The sequence below is a fragment of the Pogona vitticeps genome, chromosome 3, assembly GCF_051106095.1.
Source record: "Pogona vitticeps strain Pit_001003342236 chromosome 3, PviZW2.1, whole genome shotgun sequence".
In the NCBI taxonomy this organism is placed as follows: domain Eukaryota; kingdom Metazoa; phylum Chordata; class Lepidosauria; order Squamata; family Agamidae; genus Pogona; species Pogona vitticeps.
Window position 1 is genome coordinate 236,766,600 of NC_135785.1, and position 23,475 is coordinate 236,790,074.

At 40.3% G+C, this 23,475-nt stretch overlaps 1 protein-coding gene across 4 annotated transcripts in view; it reads left to right on the top strand.

Annotated features, from left to right (window-relative positions):
- The window catches only part of DCLK1 (doublecortin like kinase 1), a 259,411-nt gene that overhangs the window by 114,358 nt on the left and 121,578 nt on the right, over positions 1-23,475 (top strand). For all 4 annotated transcript variants that reach the window (XM_020783820.3, XM_020783819.3, XM_078389982.1 and 1 more), the window contains exon 4: positions 15,747-15,846. In XM_020783820.3, coding sequence (XP_020639479.2) covers positions 15,747-15,846 — 100 coding nt within the window. The remainder of the gene's footprint in view (positions 1-15,746; positions 15,847-23,475) is intronic.

Genomic DNA, 23,475 nt, shown 5'->3' on the forward strand with positions numbered 1-23,475 from the left:
CAGTCTACATCCCAATACCAAAGAAGGGCAGTGCCAAAGAATGCTCCAACTACCGGACAATTGCACTCATCTCACACGCCAGCAAGGTTATGCTCAAAATCATACAAGGTAGGCTTCAGCAGTATGTGGACCGAGAACTCCCAGAAGTACAAGCTGGATTCCGAAGGGGCAGAGGAACTCGAGACCAAATTGCCAACATGCGCTGGATTATGGAGAAAGCCAGAGAGTTCCAGAAAAACATCTACTTCTGCTTCATTGACTATGCAAAAGCCTTTGACTGTGTGGACCACAGCAAACTATGGCAAGTCCTAAAAGAAATGGGCGTGCCTGACCACCTTATCCATCTCCTGAGAAACCTATATGTGGGACAGGAAGCAACAGTTAGAACTGGATATGGAACAACGGATTGGTTCAAAATTGGGAAAGGAGTACGACAAGGCTGTATATTGTCACCCGGCTTATTTAACTTATATGCAGAATACATCATGCGGAAGGCTGGACTGGAGGAATCCCAAACTGGAATTAAGATTGCAGGAAGAAATATCAACAACCTCCGATATGCAGATGATACCACTCTGATGGCGGAAAGTGAGGAGGAACTAAAGAACCTTGTAATGAGGGTGAAAGACGAGAGTGCAAAAAACGGTCTGAAACTCAACATCAAAAAAACTAAGATCATGGCCACTGGTCCCATGACCTCCTGGGAAATAGAAGGGGAAGATATGGAGGCAGTGACAGATTTTACTTTCTTGGGCTCCATGATCACTGCAGATGGAGACAGCAGCCCCGAAATTAAAAGACGCCTGCTTCTTGGGAGGAAAGCAATGACAAACCTTGACAGCATCTTAAAAAGCAGAGACATCACCTTGCCAACAAAAGTCCGAATAGTCAAAGCTATGGTTTTTCCTGTAGCGTTGTATGGAAGTGAGAGCTGGACCATAAAGAAAGCTGACCGCCGAAGAATTGATGCCTTTGAATTGTGGTGCTGGAGGAGACTCTTGAGAGTTCCCTGGACTGCAAAGAGAACAAACCTATAAATTCTAAAGGAAATCAACCCCAAGTGGTCATTGGAAGGGCAGATCCTGAAGCTGAGGCTCCAATACTTTGGCCATCTCATGAGAAGAGAAGACTCCTTGGAAAAGACTTTGATGTTGGGACAGTGTGAAGGCAAGAGGAGAAGGGGATGACCGAGGATGAGATGGTTGGACAGTGTCATCGAAGCAACCAACATGAATTTGACACAACTCCGGGAGGCGGTGAAAGATAGGAGGGCCTGGCGTGCTCTGGTCCATGGGGTCACAAGGAGTCGGACACGACTAAACGAGTGAACACACACACTCTTGTGCAATTAACTACTGTAAGCAACAGGATTCAGGCTAGTACGCTACTAACTTACCATAGTCATAGAACTGAAATAAGGGATTGTCCAGTGATTTCAGTCAGAATAAATTATGCCATTAACTCTATTTAGATTTATGGTGACTGTCCAAGGATTTTCTAGATATACAATAAAGTACTCGCAAGTGGTTTGTCAACCCCTCCTCCTGGTGGTGCTCTGGGATTGTGTAGCTTCCCCAAATCCACTCAGGAGACAGAGCAGATAACCCCATTGGTCCTCTCCTTAGAAGCTGGTCCTCTCCTTAGAAGCACAAGAAGGATTCAACCTTCTGGCCCCTGTGGCCCACAGCCAGGCACTTCATCCCACTGAACTGCCTCAGCTCAGTTTTAACCATAGTTTTACTCTGCAAAAGTAAATAAAAAATGTGTCTTTTTGTACTGAGAATAATACTAGGGTTAATGTGAGAGGCATACACTTCTCCTAGAAAAATCTGTTATAGTCTTGAGATTGAATGTTCGGCAACTTTTCTCTCTCTCTTGTATTTAAAAAAAAAAAACAACTTCTGGAAAACTTTGGATTTAAGCCAGCCAAATTGTTAAGATTCAGTGCCAAATAGAGTTTGTTCACTGCAGGACTGTCTCTTTGTTCCTGGTAATGGGACAGGTACTGCTTTCATTCCTTAGTGGATGATCTATCCTGAGAACTGGGCATGGTGGATGAGCCACTTTTCGCTCTCCTGCACCTCTCATGGGCTTTTGATACTATTCCCCGCCCTTTGGACTACCTGGTTGCGATGGGACATGAAAGGAATGAATTAAATGTGGCTAGCATACAAGTACAATCCTTTTAAAGAATAGTAAAACTGTAAAAATAGTCCTCTCATAATAGAAATTATGAACTCCTATGATATTTATGCTATGCAAACTAAATGCACTTTGCAGTCTATAAATAAACCATATAAATTAAAGCAGTGGTCCTAAACCTGTAGCTTAGCATAGTAAACTGGACTAGAATAGGCCCACTGAACTGATGGGGATTTGATGAGTCAACTCTTCTGTTAGCATACTAAACAACAGTGGAATAGGCCCATTTGACTCACTAAATCCTCCTTGAGTCACTGAACCTACTCTGATGTGATTTACTGTGCTAAGTAACAGGATTTTGGCCACTAGGTATCTATTTTAATTGATTATCAGCATTGCAGTGTATGTACAGTAACTATAGGGGCAAAAAAAAATTAACCAAGTAATCTTGGTTTATGGACTTTGCTGGTATTTCACCCTGAACTTTAAACATCATTTTCTGCATTTGTATTTTATAGATAGGTTAACATTATTTGGATTTTAGTTTATTATTCTTAAAGATGCAAAAGAGTTGTATGAAAATATTATAATAAATTATGGTGCCTGTTAGTAAAGCATTCGACTTGAGAGATTAACTGTTGGCCTGCTTGTATGTAGTTCACCAAGAGCTGTTGCGTTTTGTTAGTATGAAGCACCACCCTGTGTGCAAACAGTAGATTGCAACATGACAGAAATGCTTTTATTGAAACATTTTAGAAGCTGCACTTCACTCTAATGAAACAGATGTCTTAATGGCATTGTGTGATGACAGATTTTTAGAAAACAAAATATTAGTAAACAAAATTCTTGACTTCACTATGCATGTATCAGGTAAGATACGCCTTCCTTTCTTTGCCAGTGGCAGCACTTCTAAACTTTTTCATCAACCTTTGAGCTCACATTGGTCTGCAAAAAGCCAGTCTCCTTAATATAATTAACATTCAGGTTATTTTTACTACTGTTATTCTATGCCAGAGGTTCTTGCACTCTTTACAGTACAAGCTTCAGTTGACTAGATCTATATATCAAACAGGCGATCAATCCACTGTTAAATACCCTTTGACTTTTTTACCATCCAACCACATATTGAGGAAATGTATAAATATTTGCCATGCTATCTCTCTCTCTCATGTCTGAGGAATTGGATTTTTCCACGAAAGCTCACATTAAAATATACTGTAACAGTCTTTAATGTGGCACCAGGTTTTTGTCTTTTTTATTCTTTTTTTTATCTGTAACGCTTGCACAGACTGACATGGGTCCCGCTTCGACAATCGCAGACAGAATGCTCTCATCTTTTGAAAACACAGCTTGGTAACTTACCTAATGAAAAAATATTAAGTACAGTAGGAAATGATGTGTTTTTTTTACCATGCAGACTAGATTTTCCCATTTTAAGTAACATTTTAAGCTTCCAGAAGTGTGACATGAAAAAGGCAACACGGAAAGAGACTGTTATAGAGAAAACTGTGAAATCATAATGGGTTTCTATTGCAGTTTTCAAATAACAAAACCTGATGAACACAGCTGAGATATTTTGCAAGTATGTTAAAGTAATCATCAGAGGTTTTTTCCCCATTGTTAAAACAAATATAACTGATGCAAAATAAAACTGAACTGACTGCTCTGGTGACATGTAGATCTTTTTTATGCTGGGTTCATAATCAATTTTCTTCTTTGAGAAGGCAATAGTGTTTATCCATCATTATAACAGAACTGAGGTACCTGGAAAAGAATGCCAGGAATGTGTCATTTGGAACTTTTTGACTAAAACTTCCATAATTCCCAATTTTGGGGAGTTCTATCTGTGGTTCACCTGGGAGAAAGGCTGAGTTGGAAGATGTTGTGGCCTTGCTTGGCCTAGTTCTGCCAGACTTCCTGTTCAGAAAGGAAGCTGTCAGCAAGCTGTATTCCTCCTTAACATCTGAAACAGGAGAGGCTGCGGATGGGTGAAATGATCTGGTTAATAGAAATCAACTGAAATTGAATTCTAAGATATAACTTATGTGAGTGGATAGGTCCCAGGCCCACAAACCAGTCGTTTGACCCATTCTGGATGGAATGGCACTCTCCTAAATATTGGGTGGTGTTCCTGGAATTCTGGAGGTATATTTGATCCCCAAAAGACCAGAGACCCCACTACCTTGTTCTGCCAGTGTACCAACTATGCCCGTTCCTGGATGTGGATGGCTTTGCCACAGTGATTCTTTTACCAGTATTTAGAGTGCTTGGTGGAACACTAAGGAATATACATATTATATCTGTTTTCTTGGCTTCCCTATTAACTGCTAGGATTTCTTCAATGCTTAATAATTTTATATTTGATTGCTGTCCCAGAACTCTAGCCCAAGCATGATTTTCAGTGGGGGCCTTATTGATTTTTCTGCCATCAACAAAGTGCTGTCAGGCAACATCACAAAGACAGGTTTTCTGACTGGGATTGAGTGTCCACTTTCTGGAACACTCTCTGTAATGTTGTTAAAATTAACCAATTTGGGGTTCAGGTAACACACTACCCAGTTACCCAGTGCGGCATCAGAAATAGAATGATGGTTCTGGATTCAGGAAACCTGAGATTAAATCCCCACTTAGCCATGGAAATTCACTGAGCAGTCAGAATTGGTAAAAACATATCTTAAATGTGTCACTTACTTTGAAAGTCCTATTAGGGTCCCTATAAGTTGGTTTGGATTTGAGAGCATGTATCATAACATAACACACTAAAATGTGGTTGATACAAAGCAGAAGCAGAAACATCCTCACTTGCTGCACCATACATATACATGTCCTTCAGAAAGTGCATACAACACAAATGGACTGACTCAATGGAATCCTGGTAGCAATCGCCATCCTTCCAGGTCAACAGGATAGTCCTTTTTGGCTTTTCCAATGAGACACACCAAAAGCACTTGCTTCAGACATTGGAAGGAACACATCTAGCTCACAAGCATCCTTCCTGAATTTCATCCCATCATCCCACAGCCCACTATGTTTCCTGTTGGGTGGGGAAGGAGCCACATTTCTATGCCCAGTATAGAAGTCAAGCTAAAGTGGTGGGGATTGGGGAGAGAACTACGGTATGGGGTGTTTATCTTAATAAATTGGATACGTAGTTCACTTCACATGTGTCCTAGGTCTCTTCTGCCTCTTCTTTCATCTTGAAGCTCTTTTGAATGATCCCTCTCACCTGCCCATCACCGGACTTATACTGAATGGCTGAGTTTGGCTTGACATCTTAATCAAAGCTTCTGAAGAAAAAGATTGAAGAGATAGGTGTCTACAGAGAAGTGAGGTTCTTGGGGAAGGCAGATTTTCCATCCAAAATATCTAGCTTAATACAATATTTTGAAAATGATTTTTCAAAAAGGCATTTTTTTCAAAAAAGGAGCAACAACATTTCAGACGTTCTGTGGCTAAACACTTAACCTTTTGCTGTTGTTGTGCAAGAATTTTTGCATCTATGAGTCTTAACATTTGTTTTGAAATAGAAGTGTCTATGAATACTACTGAACACATAAAATAAAAAGTACTGTAGTGGGATGATCTAGATTTTGCTGTGCTTCGATCCGCCTTACCTTACGCATGAATAGTTCTAATATGAGTGTGAATGTAATCTCTTTCATCAAGTTGCAGTGGTTAAACTGCAGTACTGCAGCCAAAACTCTGCTCGTGACCCAGGTTCCATTCCAAAGAGCTGGCTCGAGGTTCACTCAGCCTTCCATTCTTCTTAGGTCGGTAAATTGGGGGGCAGCCGCAATGTGTATCCTCCATAACTGAATTGTAAACTGCCCAGAGAGTGCTTTCTATACGATGAAGTGGTACATAAGCAGCATGCTTCACTTTTACCATTTTTAATCTATACTGTTTCAAGCAAATATTGCAATTAATGCTCCTTTTGCCATATGAAAAACTAAGGCAGCTTATTTGTAGAATTAGTGTGTTTGATTTGCTCTGCACAATTAGATTACTAGTATTAGTGACTTTATTCATGGACATAGAAAGAACAAACCCCCCATTAGATTGTGTCTCATCATTTTGCATATCTGACCACCAAATGGCAGTCTTACCCTGCACTTTAAAGCACAGGCAAGTGTAAATATAGCAAAGGAGAACTACTCAGAATGGAAAAGAGTATTTTTGTCATCCATCCAGAAGCATGAGAGGTGCACAAGCCTATGATGTTGTACTGTTGTAAGTAAGCCATTCTTAAGAACAGATTGTGTTGAAATACCATCTCCTAGCAGGGTGGTATTTTGTTCTTTTTTCCCTTTTATTGTTTAGGTGTGTGAAATCTCAGCCATACAACCATATGCTGATGAATAGCCAGGTTGCTTGGGTATTACATTGCAACAAAATGAACATACTTTATAGCATTTAGCCTGGTTTCAGTTTCCTCATAATGTAGAGGAACTTTGTAATGGCTGTGACCAAATGTCTCATGATCAGGAGGAAGCATTTAGTTGCTTAATTGAACAGTTTTAGGATGCCAGTCCTTTAATGATGGGGCATGGGGAGAGGTTAAGCAATATTTGTGAGACTAGAAAGAAAATACCTGTGGTGCAATCCACAGAGCGCTACTTTTGCAGAACCCTTAATCTATTTTATTATGGTTTGGGGAAGCTTCAGTAAAATGAATGGGGATATGTGAAGCAACGGCATCTTCTAAAATACGCCGCTTCTTTATAGGTCGGGGAAGAAGGGCAGTAAACATGGCGGATTCTGCTCTAGGAATATACTAAGGCCAACAAACCCCCGGTTAATTAGCTTTGGGCTTCCTTCCAAAAACAGACCCAGGCTGTAAGATCATCACAGTGGAAAAACATTTGAATTCCATTTCTGAGGGAATTATCTCTGCCAGTATGATATTCCCAAGATAATTATTTCATACCTCAGTTGAAGGAACATGTTTGGAATAACTAGACAGTTCTTCAAATAATTTGGTGCCAGCATGTGATTTCTCATGCCATTTTTCAAAACCACATAAGCTTTTTTTTTAGGTACATGATAACGATTTTCTGGATTCATACCAAAACATTTAAATGAATATGTTTGCCATTATGGCATGTAGGTGATAGAAGGCCCTCTAAGGCCAGGCCAGTGGAGTGCAAATGGTGGCAATTTGTATGAAGCTGGTAAAGTTCCACACATGACTGTGGTGGCAGATGATGTGTCTTCCATCTAAGGAATAGCTGAGTTAAATCAGGTTAGTCAGCCGGCTGAAGTCTCAGGGAAAGGGTCTGCTTCTCAGACTAGGAAACAGGAAGATTTCACAATAGGAAATGCTGAAGAAGGGGGAAAGTCTGATTTTTGTGTGTGAAGTGTCATTAAAGCCTGTCGCCACCCACTTCTAGCTGAAACCAGTGCCCATTGGTTCAATGCAAAGGTGTTTAGAAATGTGTGATGCTCTCTTCCTTCCCAGCCTTTGCCTGCCCTGTGTGGATGACATCAGATGTGTGGTCCCAGGTTCTGTCTTTGAAATCACATAGGATTGGATGTAGCTGACAGGGCAACCCTAAACTAAATATAGATACTCAGCACCAGAAAACTGACCACCAGGTGAAAACTTGGCTAAAGCAGCTATCATCAGAATGACAGTGTGAAAAAATTGTGATCTGCGGAGGTAGAAAATGTGCAGATTAATATATTTGCAGTATATACTATAGTTGCCAGAGATCTGGTTATGTATGTGACCTGTACCTCAGCAAATCAGCAACTGAAATTTTACACGAGACATCAGCTCAGTTCATCAACTCAATATGTTCATGGGCAAATAATTCATCTTAGTCTCCATCATGCTTCAAAAATATAACAGCAGTTTATTCATCTGGTAAAATATTTTTAAGCTGCCCTGTACCAACAAATCTCAGGGCAGTTTAGAATTAGTAATATTGCATCTAATAAAATTTAAATACTTTAAAACGAAGAAGACAGGCAAGTGGAACACAAGTGCCAATTAAATCTTTTTAAAAATTCTTTAATGCAGTTTATCAATTAAGACTATTAAAGCAGACCAAGTTATTATTAATTTTGGAGGTTCTTTCTAAAATCTGATATTTTCTGAAAATTCAGGGATTTTTGCCCCAGAATTTATTTTCAAAAATAGCAAATGGATACTATTTGTGGTTTAATAATTAAACTTTTAAATGTTTTTTTCTTCATAACAAACTGTAGGCTGAGATAAGGATTTTGTAGGGGTTTGAAGGCCAAATACAAGAGAGCCCTTTTTTCATTTCCAAAGTGATTGGTTTTCACATGAGTTTTACTCTGAACTAGCAAATTGCTTTACTACCTCAAAATGTTAGTAAGAAGTGGCAATTAGACCATTTTAATTACAGTGGTGCCTCGCTTAACGATTGCCTCACTTAACGAGGAAATCGCTTGACGATTAGGTTTTTGCAATTGCAAAAGCAATCACAAAACAATGTTTTAAATGGGCTGTAGTGATTTAAGCGAGTACACATCGCACAAATGCAATAAGTGATGCACCTGAAATGTGGTCTTTGTTTGTTTTTCAGGTAAAACTGGCCCACTATTCATACAGCTAGTACAGTATGGAACACAAGGAAATATGGAATCTGTTCAATTTTCTGATGTTGCTCTTCTGTGTTTGGTACAAAGTGACCCACCATTTGTTAGCTGCTGTAATGAACCCTGTCTGCACTTTTATTTGGGGCTTTCTGGCTTATGCCAGCCATAAGCTTCTCACTAGATAGGTTGTGTATATGCTGTGCAGCTCTGTGTGTTTTCTGTGATTTTTGACCTGAAGATGACACGAATCTGGTTGAGACATAATTTCTGTGTGGTGTCTGTCAGCCTGAACTGAGCAAAGTCTCCTGCTCATTTACAGAGGGCAGTCTTGTAAAGACAATCTCAGTCATGTTTTCCTCTTTTTGAAAATGAAAAGCCTTTGCTTTGTTGAAAAACCTTTCACAGCCTGATGATGCAAATATCACCATGGAGATTTCCTTCTAACTGCAAAGAATGGATTCTCTGCAGTTAATTTTTTTTAAAATGTGTAAATAGCAGATAACTTCTAATGCCTTTGACTAAATCCCTGTCTCATCAATTGGACCGGAAACCAAAAGAGGAAGTGCATATTTATCTATGGCACACTTATTTTATTTTTTATAAACATTGTAATATTCAGTGTTGCAGGATGTGTAATGACAGTTTAATGAAGTGAGTGTGAATGAAAGGTTTTGAGCCAAATGACAATAGAATGTCATTTGTTCTCCTTGAATTATTCAAAGTAAAAGCAAAGCAAACTGTGCTACATATATACCACCTCTTAGTACTTAAAGCTCTCTCCGGGTGGTTTACAATTAATTATGCAGGCTGCACCTTGCCCCCTCCCATTCCCACCCCCAGAAAGTTGGGTACTCAATTCACCAACCTCAGAAGGAGGGAAGGTTGAGTCAGCCTTGAATCATCTACCTGAGCCCTAGATTGAACTCCGGTCATGAACAGAGTCTTCGCTGCAGTACTGCAGTTTAATCACTGCACCACATAGTTAATATCTTAATACTAATTTCCAAGTGTTAATACATTGATGGGTATGTACTTTTATTTTGTTGCGATCTCTGTTATATGCACAATTATTTTTAAAATGTGTTTCAATCTTTCAGAAATAACATATATTGACGTTTTGAAGATATCACTTTGCAATCTCTCTTGAGTCACAATGAATCACTCAGTCATGGCAGACAAAAAGTTCTGGATATGTAAAAAAATTTTAGTCTTCCTCCAGAACGATCTGCACACTGGCTGAAATCCTGCTACTGAGCTAGTAAATTATAACTAGAGTAGGCCCACTGAATCATTAGGGAACTGGTGAATCAACTCTTCCATATGTTCCACTGATTCAATAGGCCTACTTTGTCGTGACTTAGTACACTAAGCAACAAGATTTCAGCCAATGAAATGAACGTTGCTCACAGCTAAATCAGCTTCTTTGCCCAGCAAATTGTGTCAGGGTAACAGGGGCAATCCACTGTTCAAGAGTTTCTGGCCTCAATCTTTTAAGGTATGGTCTAGGATCCTGAGTTTTTGTGAAAGTCCATAACATTTTCCTTTTAAATTAGACCAGATTCAGTACAGTGTACAGTCTATTCATTTTTTTTTTTACTGGAGCAAGCTACTTACTAATAAACTTGGACTAGTACATTCTCAACAGAAAATAATACATTTGTTCTTTATACCATATTGGTACTGTGATAAATAATTATTATAAATACATTCAGATCCATTTACAAAGGTGACCAGATATTAGATGCAAAAATCCATATAATTAGGGACAATGTCCAACCAAAGGTGTTTGTGGAAATGGGGTATACAGCCGGGTTGGTAGGGAGGTTCTTCCTTGAGGCAAAGAATCAACTAGGCTTGGGGATTCAGTTGTTTGAACGAATGGGAGCAGTTTGGCCAAATGCTAGCCTGAATCTCTTAGTTTGACAAACAACTCTGGACGAAGTCAGTCACTTTTGAAAATACAGTGGGGTCTTGACTTGAGAACTTAATCCGTATTGGAAGGCGGTTCTCAAGTCAAAAAGTCTGTAGGTCAAGTCTCCATTGACCTACAGTGCATTGAAAACCGGTAACAGGCCGTTTTTGTTCCATTTTGGTTTTTTTCTGGTCTGTAAGTCAATTCTCAGGCTGTAAGTCAAACCTAAATTTTGCGGCCAGAGAAGTCTGTAACTCAAAAAGTCTGTAAGTCAAGCCGTCTGTAAGTCAAGGGTCCACTGTACCAATAAATTACGGCTCTGTGTATAATTCTAGAATATTTTAACCTCCTTTGTGAATAACAGGGATGCTTTTAGGTTAGGATCGACATTTTCATTGAAACATTTAAACCTTTTCTCTTTGCTGGCAAAATTACAAGAGGTTTCTACTTTTTAAAAAAACACTTTTGCACTTTTCTGCAAAATTCATAGAAGTGTTTCTGGGAAAACCCCTCATGTATTTTGTGAAGAAAACCTTGCATTTTATTACAAATAAATAGAAAGTTTTAAATGCAAAATACATTTTTGTGGAAAACAACACATTTTTGCAAATGCTATTGAAAAAAAGGTGACCTTTTTGCTCTGACACATGAGTGAAAAAACCTCACAGTGGTTGCCCATTTTTTCAATGGACTGTCTCAATGTTTTGAAATTATTTTTTTCAAAGATAAGAAAATATGTGAGTGTTCATTAAATATTTTATTCTAGATCTACATGAAGGTGATGATCCATAGGGTCTCTTCCAGCTCTGCAGTTCTAAGATAAGATTAAGTGAGATGGCATTTTACCCCAGTTTGAGTACCACTTGTTTTATAACACTCATGATTTTAACAGAGAGACGACACTAAGTACATTCTACTTTGTCAGTACACAGAATGAACTTTTTTCAATGAGTGCACTGATTCCTTTGCTATTCTCTGCATACTGAAGTTTTAGCGATGAGTCTGTATCTCCAGTATCATATTTGGTAATGTTTTGCTGTTTTAATATCAACAATTACCATAATCAAAGACTGTTTTCTATACTCTTTTGAGCTGGGTTGAGGAGGCAATATCCTGTCTCAAAATGAGTGCTTGTCTTGTTTTGCTTGTGTCTGAGTGTATCAGTATGGGAGAAGGAAATGCAAAGTCTTATCCACATTTTATGAAATAGTTTGCATTGCATTGGAAGCATTTTGCCATGGCTACTTTTCCTGCTGTTAAATCTCACAAGCACTTGAACATCATTTTTTAATTTAAAATTTACTTAATTTTAAATAACTTAACATTACATGCAAAATTCTACAGCTAGTGTGTACACACACACACACACACACACACACACACACACACACACACACACACACACACACACACACCTACCTTGTAGGATTTTGATGGAAATCATTGTATAGATTTGTTGCATTTAGACCACCATCATCATCATCATTATATGCCATCAAGTCAATTGTGACTTATGGTGACTCTTTTCAAGGTTTTCTAGGTAGAGACTACTCAGAAGCGGTTTACGAGTCCCTTCTTCTAGGGGCTGTTCATTTTGCCTGAGGCCACACAAGCTGGCTCTTCTGGGAAGCACAGTGGGGAAAAAAACTCCCAGCCTCTCCTGTACAGCCAGAGACCTGATTCACTGAGCATTCTAGCCAGCTTTATAACTGTGTGCCATCAAATCAACTTGCCTATGACTACACATGCTGGTTCTTCTCCCAGAGGGCACAGTGAGGAATTGAATTCTCAACCTCTGGTTCTGCAGCCACTAAACTGCAGAGCTATCCAACTAGCTATTGCATTTACATAACCCTATTTGATCTGCACACTCCAGTTTTCATCTGCATAAAAATACTATTTAATACATGTGTGAAATGGTGGGGGAGTACACATGCCAGCACCGGTGTGAGCACTCCCCCCACTTCACGCATGTGCGAGAGTCCCTGTATGCCCTTGCGCGTGTGCTCCTGCCCCTTCGCATGAGCACTCAGGAGCATGCGTGAAGGGGTAGAGGAGTGTTCACACCGACGTTGACACGTGTGCGTGTGCGCAAAGCAGCTGTGGGGAGGGGAGTGCATGTGGAGCGGGGTGAGAGGTCTGTCTCCACGGCCCGGTCTGGCTTAGGCCATGGACCGGCACTGGGCTGTGGACCAGGGGTTGATGACTTCTGTTCTAAAGAAGAGGAAGGCACGGAAGAAACTTTATAGGGAAATAAGTCTGATTTTTTTTATTAGTTCCACTTCAGTGATGTGCTCTACACTCAACGGTAGTAATATATTGTAGGTATTGCACATTCCCAGCAAGATTAAACAACCCATTACGTAGTTCTTCTGACATTTTTGTGGCATCTTTCATTTCCCCTCTTTAGTATGTTTCAAAAATTTTAATGTAACAGCCGTAGCTTGCTTTGCTGCCCCATTGCCCATTGCCCACTACTCTTAAAGTTAACAGTGTGGATTTATATTTTAAAGGGATACGATTAAGGCTTTGACGTTATTGCTGTTGCATGCCACATACTGAAATGACATCGGTGAGTCATATTGGTTTCATTCAATATGATTGTTTAGATTTGTTTGCATACTCTTCCCTCTCTGTGTCAGTGGAAATATGTCTGATAGATGCTGAGGCTGTCACTAATATTCTGGACTGTACTAGTTCTTCAGTTTCTTCCTGTTTCGGCTGTGAGGTACCATGTTGTTAAATGCTGTGGCATTGCATTCTGACATTTTGTATTGTTAGTGCATGACACTGAATAGAGGAGAACTGTATTTACTAAGATCAGATTTCATTCAGATTGAAATACAGAACACTTATAACAAAACTATTACTACTACGACAAAGTACACTAGGTCCACTTTAACTATTACAGTCAACTAAGATTAACCCGTCTTTTCTTTCTGGTTGTTCTGGTTGATCAGTCAAAGGAAGGTAAATTGTATGACATATCAAATCAGTATAAAAATATATATGCTGAATAGATACTGGAATACTGCTGACATAGATATGCTGGAGGTATTCAAGAGAAAACTGGGCAACCGTCAGATCTGCTTTGATTTGGATTCCAGCAGGGGGTTGGACTACATGAACTTGTAGGACCCTTCCAAATCAGTTATTCTATGATTCTGTGATTTTACATTTTGGAAGTATAAATGCTCTACAGATTTCTGTTTTCATAAGGGAAATTGTATGATGAAGTAGCATAATTGGAAATAATTTCATTTTTGTAATGTTTTGGTAATCCAAATAAAGCTATTACCTAGCTCTTGTTTTTATATTCAACTTGTTCATAACAAGTACAAACATTCCTGAAATGTTCAGGCTAAAACTTTCTTCAGGGCTAAAAATATTAAAGTAGTTTGTTTGAACAGTCTCATTCACAAGTTTTCTTCGGCTTGCAAGTGAACACTTTTGGTTTCTAAACAAAGGGCAGTTTTCAGAGAGACAGCCAATTTAATTTGTTTCAGAAGAAATGGGAAATACAAGTATCTTTAAGATGAATGCATTTATTTTAGTGTTATTTTTTGTGGAGTACAGTTTGAAGATGTGGAATGTAATCCACAAAAAAATCACACTGAGATAGAATTGTTAGTCTTAAATGTATCACAATATTTTGGGCTTAGCTTTTTGTTTTGCTCTTTAAACATTCTTGTATATAAGCAGCAGCTTCAGCTCATCTACCAGCCTTTCCAGAAATTGAAGGGAGTCTCCCTTTTGCAGAAGAACTGACAAGCTGACAGATGATACACAAAAAGCATGGGTTGAGAATGTTACTTGAACTGGCTGGAAGATTCTGGAAGTTGTGTTTCAATAAGGCTAACTTGTCCAAATTGACTTTCTCTTTGCAGAAAAGTAGCCGGAAATATAGGCTTTCAAATTATCCAGCTAATATTTCTTTTTAAACAAATGACCTTACCTATTGATTTTTATGTTAGAAGGACACAACGGGGTAGGGAAAGAAAAGATCTGTATAAAGAGAGCTAGTTACGAGTGTGAGGAGTAAAATATTCCTTGTATTTATTTCAGAACACCTCCATAACACATGGGTGAATATAGGGTAAACAGTCTCTGTCATTTTCTGTGGAGATCCTGCTTTCTGCTGGTGATGTGCATATGCTGGAGTCACCTCTGGCTTTTGATACAAGCGGAAGGGACAGATTGAACTGGTGTGTAGCAAGTGCTTGATAATAACTGCATGCTGTCAAGTGAGTTCTGACTTAAGACAACCCTTTCCAGGGATTTCTAAGTAGTGAATATTCAGGTATTCAGCCAGCTATGTAGGCTGGCTGTGTTCTTGGGAGGCATATTGAGGAATTAAACTCCCAACCTCTGGCTCCACAGCCAGATGCCCTGCTTGCTGAGCTATCCATGAGACTTGTAGATGCATACATTCCAACCAGTTCCCTTTAACAACCCAGTGCTCTGCCTTTGTATATGTATCAGTGGGTATAAGAACTCACAGTAGAACCATTGAATCCACAGGATAAATATTTTCTAAGAAGAAAGCATCAGTAGGCTTGGAGTTCTCAGAAAAAAGGAAAGAAGGAAGGAAAGAAGAGAAACCAATGTATTATCAAAGGCTTTCACAGCAGGGATCCAATGGTTGTTGTAGGTTTTGGGGGCTGTTTGGCCATGTTCTGGAGGTTTTTCTTCCTAACGTTTTGCCAGTCTCTGTGGCCGGCATCTTCAGAGGACAGGAGTTAGAACTCTGTGTTCTGATGTAGTGTGTGAGATAGTTGAGTATTTGTAGCTGTGGGATCAGGTTTTTGTCATTTTCAGGAGAATGGGTGATTATGGTGATCAGGGTGTTTTTTTGTTATCAGTGTATTGTTGTGATAAGGGGGAAAGATGATCTGTCATCTGTCAATGGTGTCGTTAGCTATTCTTTTGCTAGCGCAGTGATGACCGGTCCAGACAGACAGAAGAACTTGGTTGCATCTTATGCTGTTGCCCATTAAAAAAATCAGATTTTGGGAAAAAAACCTCACACATATAAAATGATTATTTAGCATTTTCCTGTAGCAGAATCTTGAATGGAAGTTTTGATCAACCAGTTTTTGATGTCAGCTTTATATTTGTATTGCAGGTGATGTGCCTTCAGGATTTTTTTGGTGAGGATGACATCTTTATTGCTTGTGGCCCTGAAAAGTTTCGTTATCAAGATGACTTCCTGCTAGACGAAAGTGGTAAGAAAACCATATGGTGATGGGATATTATATGGCTATCGGCATCAGTATAAAATAGTTATTTTTAATAGATGTTTGGGGTTCTCTTTTCTTTCCTTCTTTTACACATCTAATGCAGGTATATTAAAGAGCAACATTAGAACTAGTCCATTAGAGAAACAAACAGAAGAATAATTTATGGAGCAGTTGTTGAACTGCTAATGAATTAGGGGATAAGAGAAATAATTATCTTTATGCCTATAATAATGATGGGCAAAGAGAGTTCAGTTGATTAGTTAAATTGGTAATGGGAGGAAGGAATACCAGAGAGTGGTCAAGAATATTTCATGTTATCTGGATATGGGGTTAGAATCTGCTCTGCACTGGATAAGAATTTCATGGCAATTTGTATCACCTTGCTATGCCTTGATATTATTACATTCTTATTCCCTGAGATTTCTTGAGTGTGAACAATACTAGGATCAAAAGGTCAACCTGTATAACCCAATGGCTGAAATCCTTCTACTTAGTCTTATAAGTTGCACTAAAGTAAGCCTATTGAATCGGGGATTCTACTCATCTGTAATTCCCATTGATTCAAATGGCATGTTCTAATTGTGATTTAATACATTAAAGTAAGAATTTATTTATTTATTTGTTTGTTTGTTTGTTTGTTTGTTTGTTTGTTTGTTTGTTCGTTCGTTCGTTCGTTTGTTTGTTTGTTTGTTTGTTTATTTATTTATTTATTTATACCCCACCTATCTGGACTACCAGACCACTCTAGGCGGCTAAGAAACTATTAGAGTAGGTCCATTTGATTCAATGGAACTTATGGAGTAGTGGACTCACCAAATTTTACATGATTTACATGAGTGTTGACTTGCTATTCAGCAGTTGATGCAGTAAGTCTGCTCTGCTCAGAACTAGCAGTTGGATTTAGGTCTCCGTGATCACCAGGAAAGGATCACAGTTTTCCCAAGTAAAATACTATTGCAGTGACTGAATTGTTTTGATTGGGGGGGGGGAGACCATATTTGTCCGGGTGGAGGGGTGCATATGCTAAATTCTCACTTTTGCTGTATCAAACAGTAAATCTCTTTTGCAAGTGAATGTAACTCAAATTTCAGTTCAGCTGAAAATGTGAATAATAATCCAAGGGTATGTCATCCTGGAAAGTGCAATGAAGATTTTGCAGTACTCAGAAAATTAAAGAAGCTCCGTTATGGACTCCTGCTGCTACTACTGCCACTATTACTTGTAGTAGTATTGTGCTTGAAGATGGTTATAAGATGAGAGGAAGAAATTTGTAAAAAGAAAAGCAGGTTGATGTCTGTTAGATTTCAGAAGAGTTGCCTTTTCAGACAATACTTTCCAGAATCTCCCAGACAACAAACCATTGGGCATGCTAGCTAGCTGATTCCAAGCGCCATGGTCCAAAAAAGGTAACTTTTCCAAGCGTTGATTAAAATCATGCCCTTGTAGAGTTTTCCATCTACAGAGCCAGTGTCATACTATTGAATACCACTCATTGGGGAGCAACAGTGGAAGAGAGCTGTCGCATTCATATCTTGTTTCCGACCTTCCCAGAGGCAAAGTCAGGACTCAGGAGCCAGCCGTCTGTCAATAGAAAGGAAAAAGAGATGCTGGACATCATCCAGCAGGGCTATACTTAAATTCTTAAACTTGTGCTCGCCAATTCATTTTTAAAAATACTCTAGGCTGTAGTTCCATGAAGAGTTCTGTAACATAAACTGTTAACAGAACTGTGAAAGTACAAACATTGCTATTAAAGGAAAATACGGAACATGATTATTTAAAGAAAGGGATTTGTATCTCTCAAATCATCTTACTTTGCCTGGCAATGTTGCCTTGAGCCTCGTTTCCTTGTGCCAATATTTTTTAGCACACCCTCTGACTGGCAACTGATACTGAGCCAGGAAAATCTGGCTCTTTGTAAAATATAATGCAGGAAAGTTTCTGTAATGTCATGTTTCACTGTCAGGTTTCTGTAACCTTGACTATTATGTACTGATGGTAGGGCAAAGTGTAGGGAAATTGCTCACAGTTCCCATCTGTTGTGATTTATAGAACACTAGCTAATGTGTTAAGCAGCTTTTTTGGCTGAGCTCTGGAAAGCAGACACAGCCAAGCGAGTTATTCTTCCCTGTGCATCAACAGAAGGCATTCTCACACTGGAGAAATTCTTGTGGGCATTGTGGAAATCTTTCAAATTGTGCTTTATTTAAAGATGTGGGTAGAGTCACAAGAGTTGTGTAATAATTGCAGATGCCAGAAGCTGACACTCTATATGAAATGGAACAAACTAGAAACACATTGAACAAAAACTGGCTTAGCATCCTCTAAAGAGGTTCCTGAATGGGTCTTTATGTGAGTCACCCTTCTAGGGTTGATTTTTGCCCTGGTTCCAAAGCACTCTCAGAACAGAGACTCCAATGGAGGCATTTGGCTGCTGGGAGCCACTGAGGGTGGCCGTTAAGAGATTTTGCACAAATGACATAAGACTGAATAACTTTTCTTCACTGCATCAGTGAGGTTTTCTGAAGTTTTGTATTTTAAAAGAACATCGCAAAGACCCTTACTGGATAAAAATCAAAATCCTGGCTATTGTAGAGATGGTATAGAATTTTGTTGAATTAGACAGTGTCAACAAAAGTAAAAAAAATTTTTGTACCTCACAAAAGTCGGAGCAAACAGAAATATATTTTTGAGGGTTGCAGAATGTTGCAGAGAAATAAAGTGCATGGAAAGCTATGTGCCCATTTTGGAAGGCAAACAACTGAAACCCAGAGGCAGAAATCTGTTGAATGAGTTGCACCTGCAGGAGGGGATGTCCCCAGCTGAGGGAGATTTCCTATACCTAAAGATTTCTCCTTTTGTATTGGGGCTTGCTTGACTTGTGAGTCAAGCACTTCATTGGATGGAAGCTGTGAAAGGAGGGAGAATAACCATGTTATCTAAGGTTATAGACCAGGCATCTCAAACTCATTTTACCCGCGGGCCACTGGAGGCAGGGTCTGGCTGAGGCTGGGCCGCATCAGATTTTCCGCCAAGCAGAGCAAGAGCCCGAGGAAGCCACCCAGGAGTTTCCTTAGCCCGGCTGGGGCTCTGAGGAGGAGGAGGAGGAAGAAGGGCGCCAGCCATGACCCCCTCTGGCTCTTTCTTCACTACCACCAGCAGCAACAGCAGGATGAAGAAACGGAGAAGGGAGGGAGCGCCGGCAACTACCTAGCTGGGAGGGGGAGAAGGGCATGACATTTTTTTTTAAAAAAAAAACCCTCATAGAATTGGCCTTGCCAAAAGAAAAAAGCCCCCATCGGTACCCATGAAATTAAACACAATGGGGTGGGGTCCCCACAGGTGCACGCGCACACACGCAAACATGCAAACACACACACACACACACACACACACACACACACACACACACACACACACACACGGAGGTCCAGCAACCTTCCTCTGAGGGCCCCCCTCAAAAAAAAGGCATTGAAGAGCAGCAGCTACCCCCGCCATGACAAAGGAGCAACTTTGCGAGGTGAGTAGCGCTGAGGCGGCCGCTGGCCGGGCTGGTGCTGGAGGTGCTGAGAGAGAAAAAGCCAGAGAGCCACTTCCCTGGAAGAGACAGTGGCAGTGGCAGCTCTTGTTGGCGGCTCGGAGGCGCTCTTCGAGGACGGGCTGGGAGTGAGCTCTGCTTGGCGGCAAAGGAAAAGGGCTGGCAGCACGCTCACCAGCTCTCCCCCAAGACAGCGCCTCTTGCACCCTCCATCCAGAACTGCAGCCTGCCAGCCAGCCCGCCTGTCTGCCAGCTGGCAGACTGCAGATCCGGATGGAGGGTGCAACAGGCACTGTCTTGGGGGATAACCGGCGAGTGAGGCGATAATTTTTTTTTTAACTCTTGACAGCAGAGGGCGCATGGGTGCTTCGGGGGGGCAGGCAAGGCGGGGGCCACAAACTATCATCCGGCGGGCTACAAATGGCCCCCGGGCCGCATGTTTGAGACCCCTGTTGCAGACAATGGCTATTGTTGTGTCATCCACAACGTCAAGGGTCCATGCACTTGTTCATCCCCCAGGGCCATGCCATCATTTGGCAGGAAAGTCACAGTGCAGTTTACACTGGAGAAACAATGTATGCTCAAAACAATAAAAGGATGCAAGAGTGATAGTAGAAATGGCAGTATTGAAAATCTGTTGAGGGATCTCTTCAGTTTTCCAAGATGTACAATCTCTGATCTCAGGTTTGCCATTCTTCAACAAAAGGACTTTTAAAAAACCAGATTCTGAGATGAAAGAGTGAAGGAAACCTCTTTTGGCACTCACTGCTGTTCTTAAGATACCTCTGCACAGGGGAGATTTTTCTGTTACAGTGCAGTTAAGACTGCAGTTTGAAGTTTTTATTATGGATTTGGAACTGCAGCATAATGAACAAGAAAAATATTCTGTCACTGCCATGGTGAATATTCATTCAACACATTCATTCATTATCAGCAAACATGCTGCGACACATTTGCAGCTGCTTTGGGATATGTGCTTGGTGGGAATAAAGTGGGCTAAGGAAATATGGTGCTGCTCATGAAAAGAAGGAATGAACGGATGGTGCTTTTCTAGCACACCACATTGCTTCAGATTGCATCCTCCCAGCGCTGTATCCCAAGGAAATCATGTAAGCTCATTTATGTAATTTGAGAGTCTGTATATGCCCCCGTGACTGCCTGTGGAGAGGAGAAGTGGCACTGACCTACAAATGCAGTGATGTGTAAATAATTAAGCAATTCATCCTCAAAATCAGTATGCCCCTCACCCATCCCTACACTGCCAGGATGCCTGGCTTTTCCAAGCCTTGTAAAAATCCATAAAACTGGAAGTTTACTTTCAAAATGTGTTTTGACATTTTTCATTACTGCCACCCATCATCAGTCCATTGTGCTGGGAAACATGGCTGTAAACATCGCATCCAGATCATTAGCAGCAATATGACTCTCATGCTAGAATACCCCCCCATCTCCTGCAGATACCGTCCACACGTTGAGGGCATTGAGAAGGGAGGTGATGCATTTGGGGAGCTCATTCCTATATGTAGAACTGTAAGGAAAGTGACTGAATAGAGTCCGATTTTCACTACCAGCTTTGCACACATTTTGGGTAACATGTAGCCCTAATATGAGACATGATCCTTTGCAGGGGACCAAAATACACTTTATTTTCTGACCACACACAAAGGAACATCAGGGATTTGGGCTTTCAAGGTATTTCTGTCTTCGGGAATTTGAGGAAGTGTCAGAGGACTTGTCTATGAAAGCTTAAATTAAAATATACAGTGGGGTCTCGACTTACGAACTTAATCCGTATTGGAAGGCAGTTCTCAGGTCGAAAAGTTCATAAGTCGAATCTTCATTTCCCATAGGAATGCATTGAAAACCATTTAATCCGTATCTGCTCTTTTCGTCCATAGAAACTAATGGGAAGCTGCTATTCCGCCTTCTGCCACTAGAGGGGGATATTTTTTCTTTTTTTCTTTTAACCTAAGATGACTTAGCTTTAAAAAAAAGGAAAAAAAGAGTTTGTAACTCGAATCTAAGTTCGCAAGTCGAGTCCATATATTCCTATGAGAGCGGTTCATAAGTCGAAACGTTCGTATGTCGAGCCGTTCGTAAGTCGAGACCCCACTGTAGTTGGTTTATAAGGTGCCACAACGTTTTTTGTCTTCCTTTTTTTTCCCTTTTTAAAAATTTGATATGCTAACATAGACTAACATGGCTACCTCTTGTAAAACTACTGCCTTCAGAATCAACAGGAGGGCTCCAATCACTATGTTGTTTCTAGCCACTATACACAAGATATGACTAGAGATTTGGATCTTTGTAGTGCATTTTTGCTTTCATAAAAGTGATGTGAGAAACACGGTTTCTTGCTTTCCTCACTAATGTGTTCTGTATTCATATTTGCAGGGGGCCAAATTGCACACTATTTTGAAAATATAGCTATGAGGTTTGTTTGTTTTTTGACCCAGAGGCAGTCATGCTCAAGCTGATATGGTTTGGGATCCTAAGGTTAGTGAAGGGTTGCTTTAATCTTTTGCTCATACAGTATATGCCATTTATATTCCTAATGGATGCCTTTTTTGGCAACATGGATTTGAAGCATGGCTCCAAGTTGGGGCTACAGTGGGATGCAAGGACAAAGAAATGAAGTCTATTTGACTTCTCTCTGTAGCAGGGTCTTGATCTGTGTTATGATGTGTCTTCGGGTAATATTCTCTAGCTAAAGAGATGTGGTCAGCATTACATATAGGTTACTAGATTTTCTCTGCAATAAGAAGTGTATGTGCACAACACAGTTATTGCAGTCTGATGCTACTTCATTTGCCATGACTCTGTTGAATCCTGGGAAATATAGTTTAGTGAAGCTCTTGGAATTCTCTGTCAAAACCCTTAAGTCTAGTACATTAGTTTAGAGGAGTGTGCTATATTCAGCTGAGAATTCGATACAGGTTCCAGGGGATGGAACTGTGGCAGTTAAAGTGGTATTGAACTGGTATATTTATGTATTGTTGAATCCCAGAAAAACCACTATACTGGGAGCATCTGACTTCATACTACAACTGTGCCTATGCAGTGATACTCTGTTTTTAATGTGGCAAGAAATAATTGTTGAAATAATTATTAAAGTAATGATTGTTGAACCACTGGTCAGTATTCTCAAGGGCTTTCATGGAGGGGATCCGATGGTTGTTACCAGTTTTTTTGGGCTGTTTGGCTGTGTTCTGGAGGTTTCCTTCCTAAAGTTCCACCAGTCTCTGTGGCCTCTTCAGAGGACAGGAATTAGAACACAGAGTCATTTTAGTAAGGCCTGCAAAGATTTTGAATTAACAATCAGCCTGAAGAAAACACAAGTTATGGGCCAGGGCGTGGACTCACCTCCCTCTATTACCATCTCTATACAAGAACTATACAGCTATCATGTTCTCTAGACTCATAAAGAGATTATGGCTTAATAAGAAGCTGACAGTATATACCAAGATCCAGGTCTATAGAGTCTGTGTCTTGTGTACACCCCTATACTGCAGTGAGTCCTCAACCATTTGTGCATGGCAGGAGAGGAAGCTGAACACGTTCCATATGCATTTTCTCCGATGCATTTTTGGTATCATCTGGCAGGACAAAGTTCCAAACAGAGTCCTGGAACGAACTGGAATTGTTAGCATGTATACATTACTGAAACAGCAATGTCCACGTTGGCTTGGACATGTCGTGAGAATGGCTGATGGTCGGATTCGAAAAGATCTCCTGTATGGAGAATTAGTGCAGGGATAGCGCCCCAGAGGGAGACCACAGCTGCGATACAATGATATCTGCAAGCGTGATCCGAAGGCCTTAGGAATGGACCTCAACAAATGGGAAACTTTGACATCTGAGCGTTCAGCCTGGAGGGAGCTTGTGCAGCATGGCCTCTTCCAATTTGAAAAGACACTTGTTTAGCAGGCAGAGGCAAAGAGGCTGTCCTGAAACCAGCAAAATCAGGTAGCTGGACAGGGAAAAGATTGTAATTGTCTTCAGTGTGGAAGGGATTGTCACTCTTGAATTGGCCTTCTCGGCCACACTAGACGCTGTTCCAAGACCTATGTTCAGAG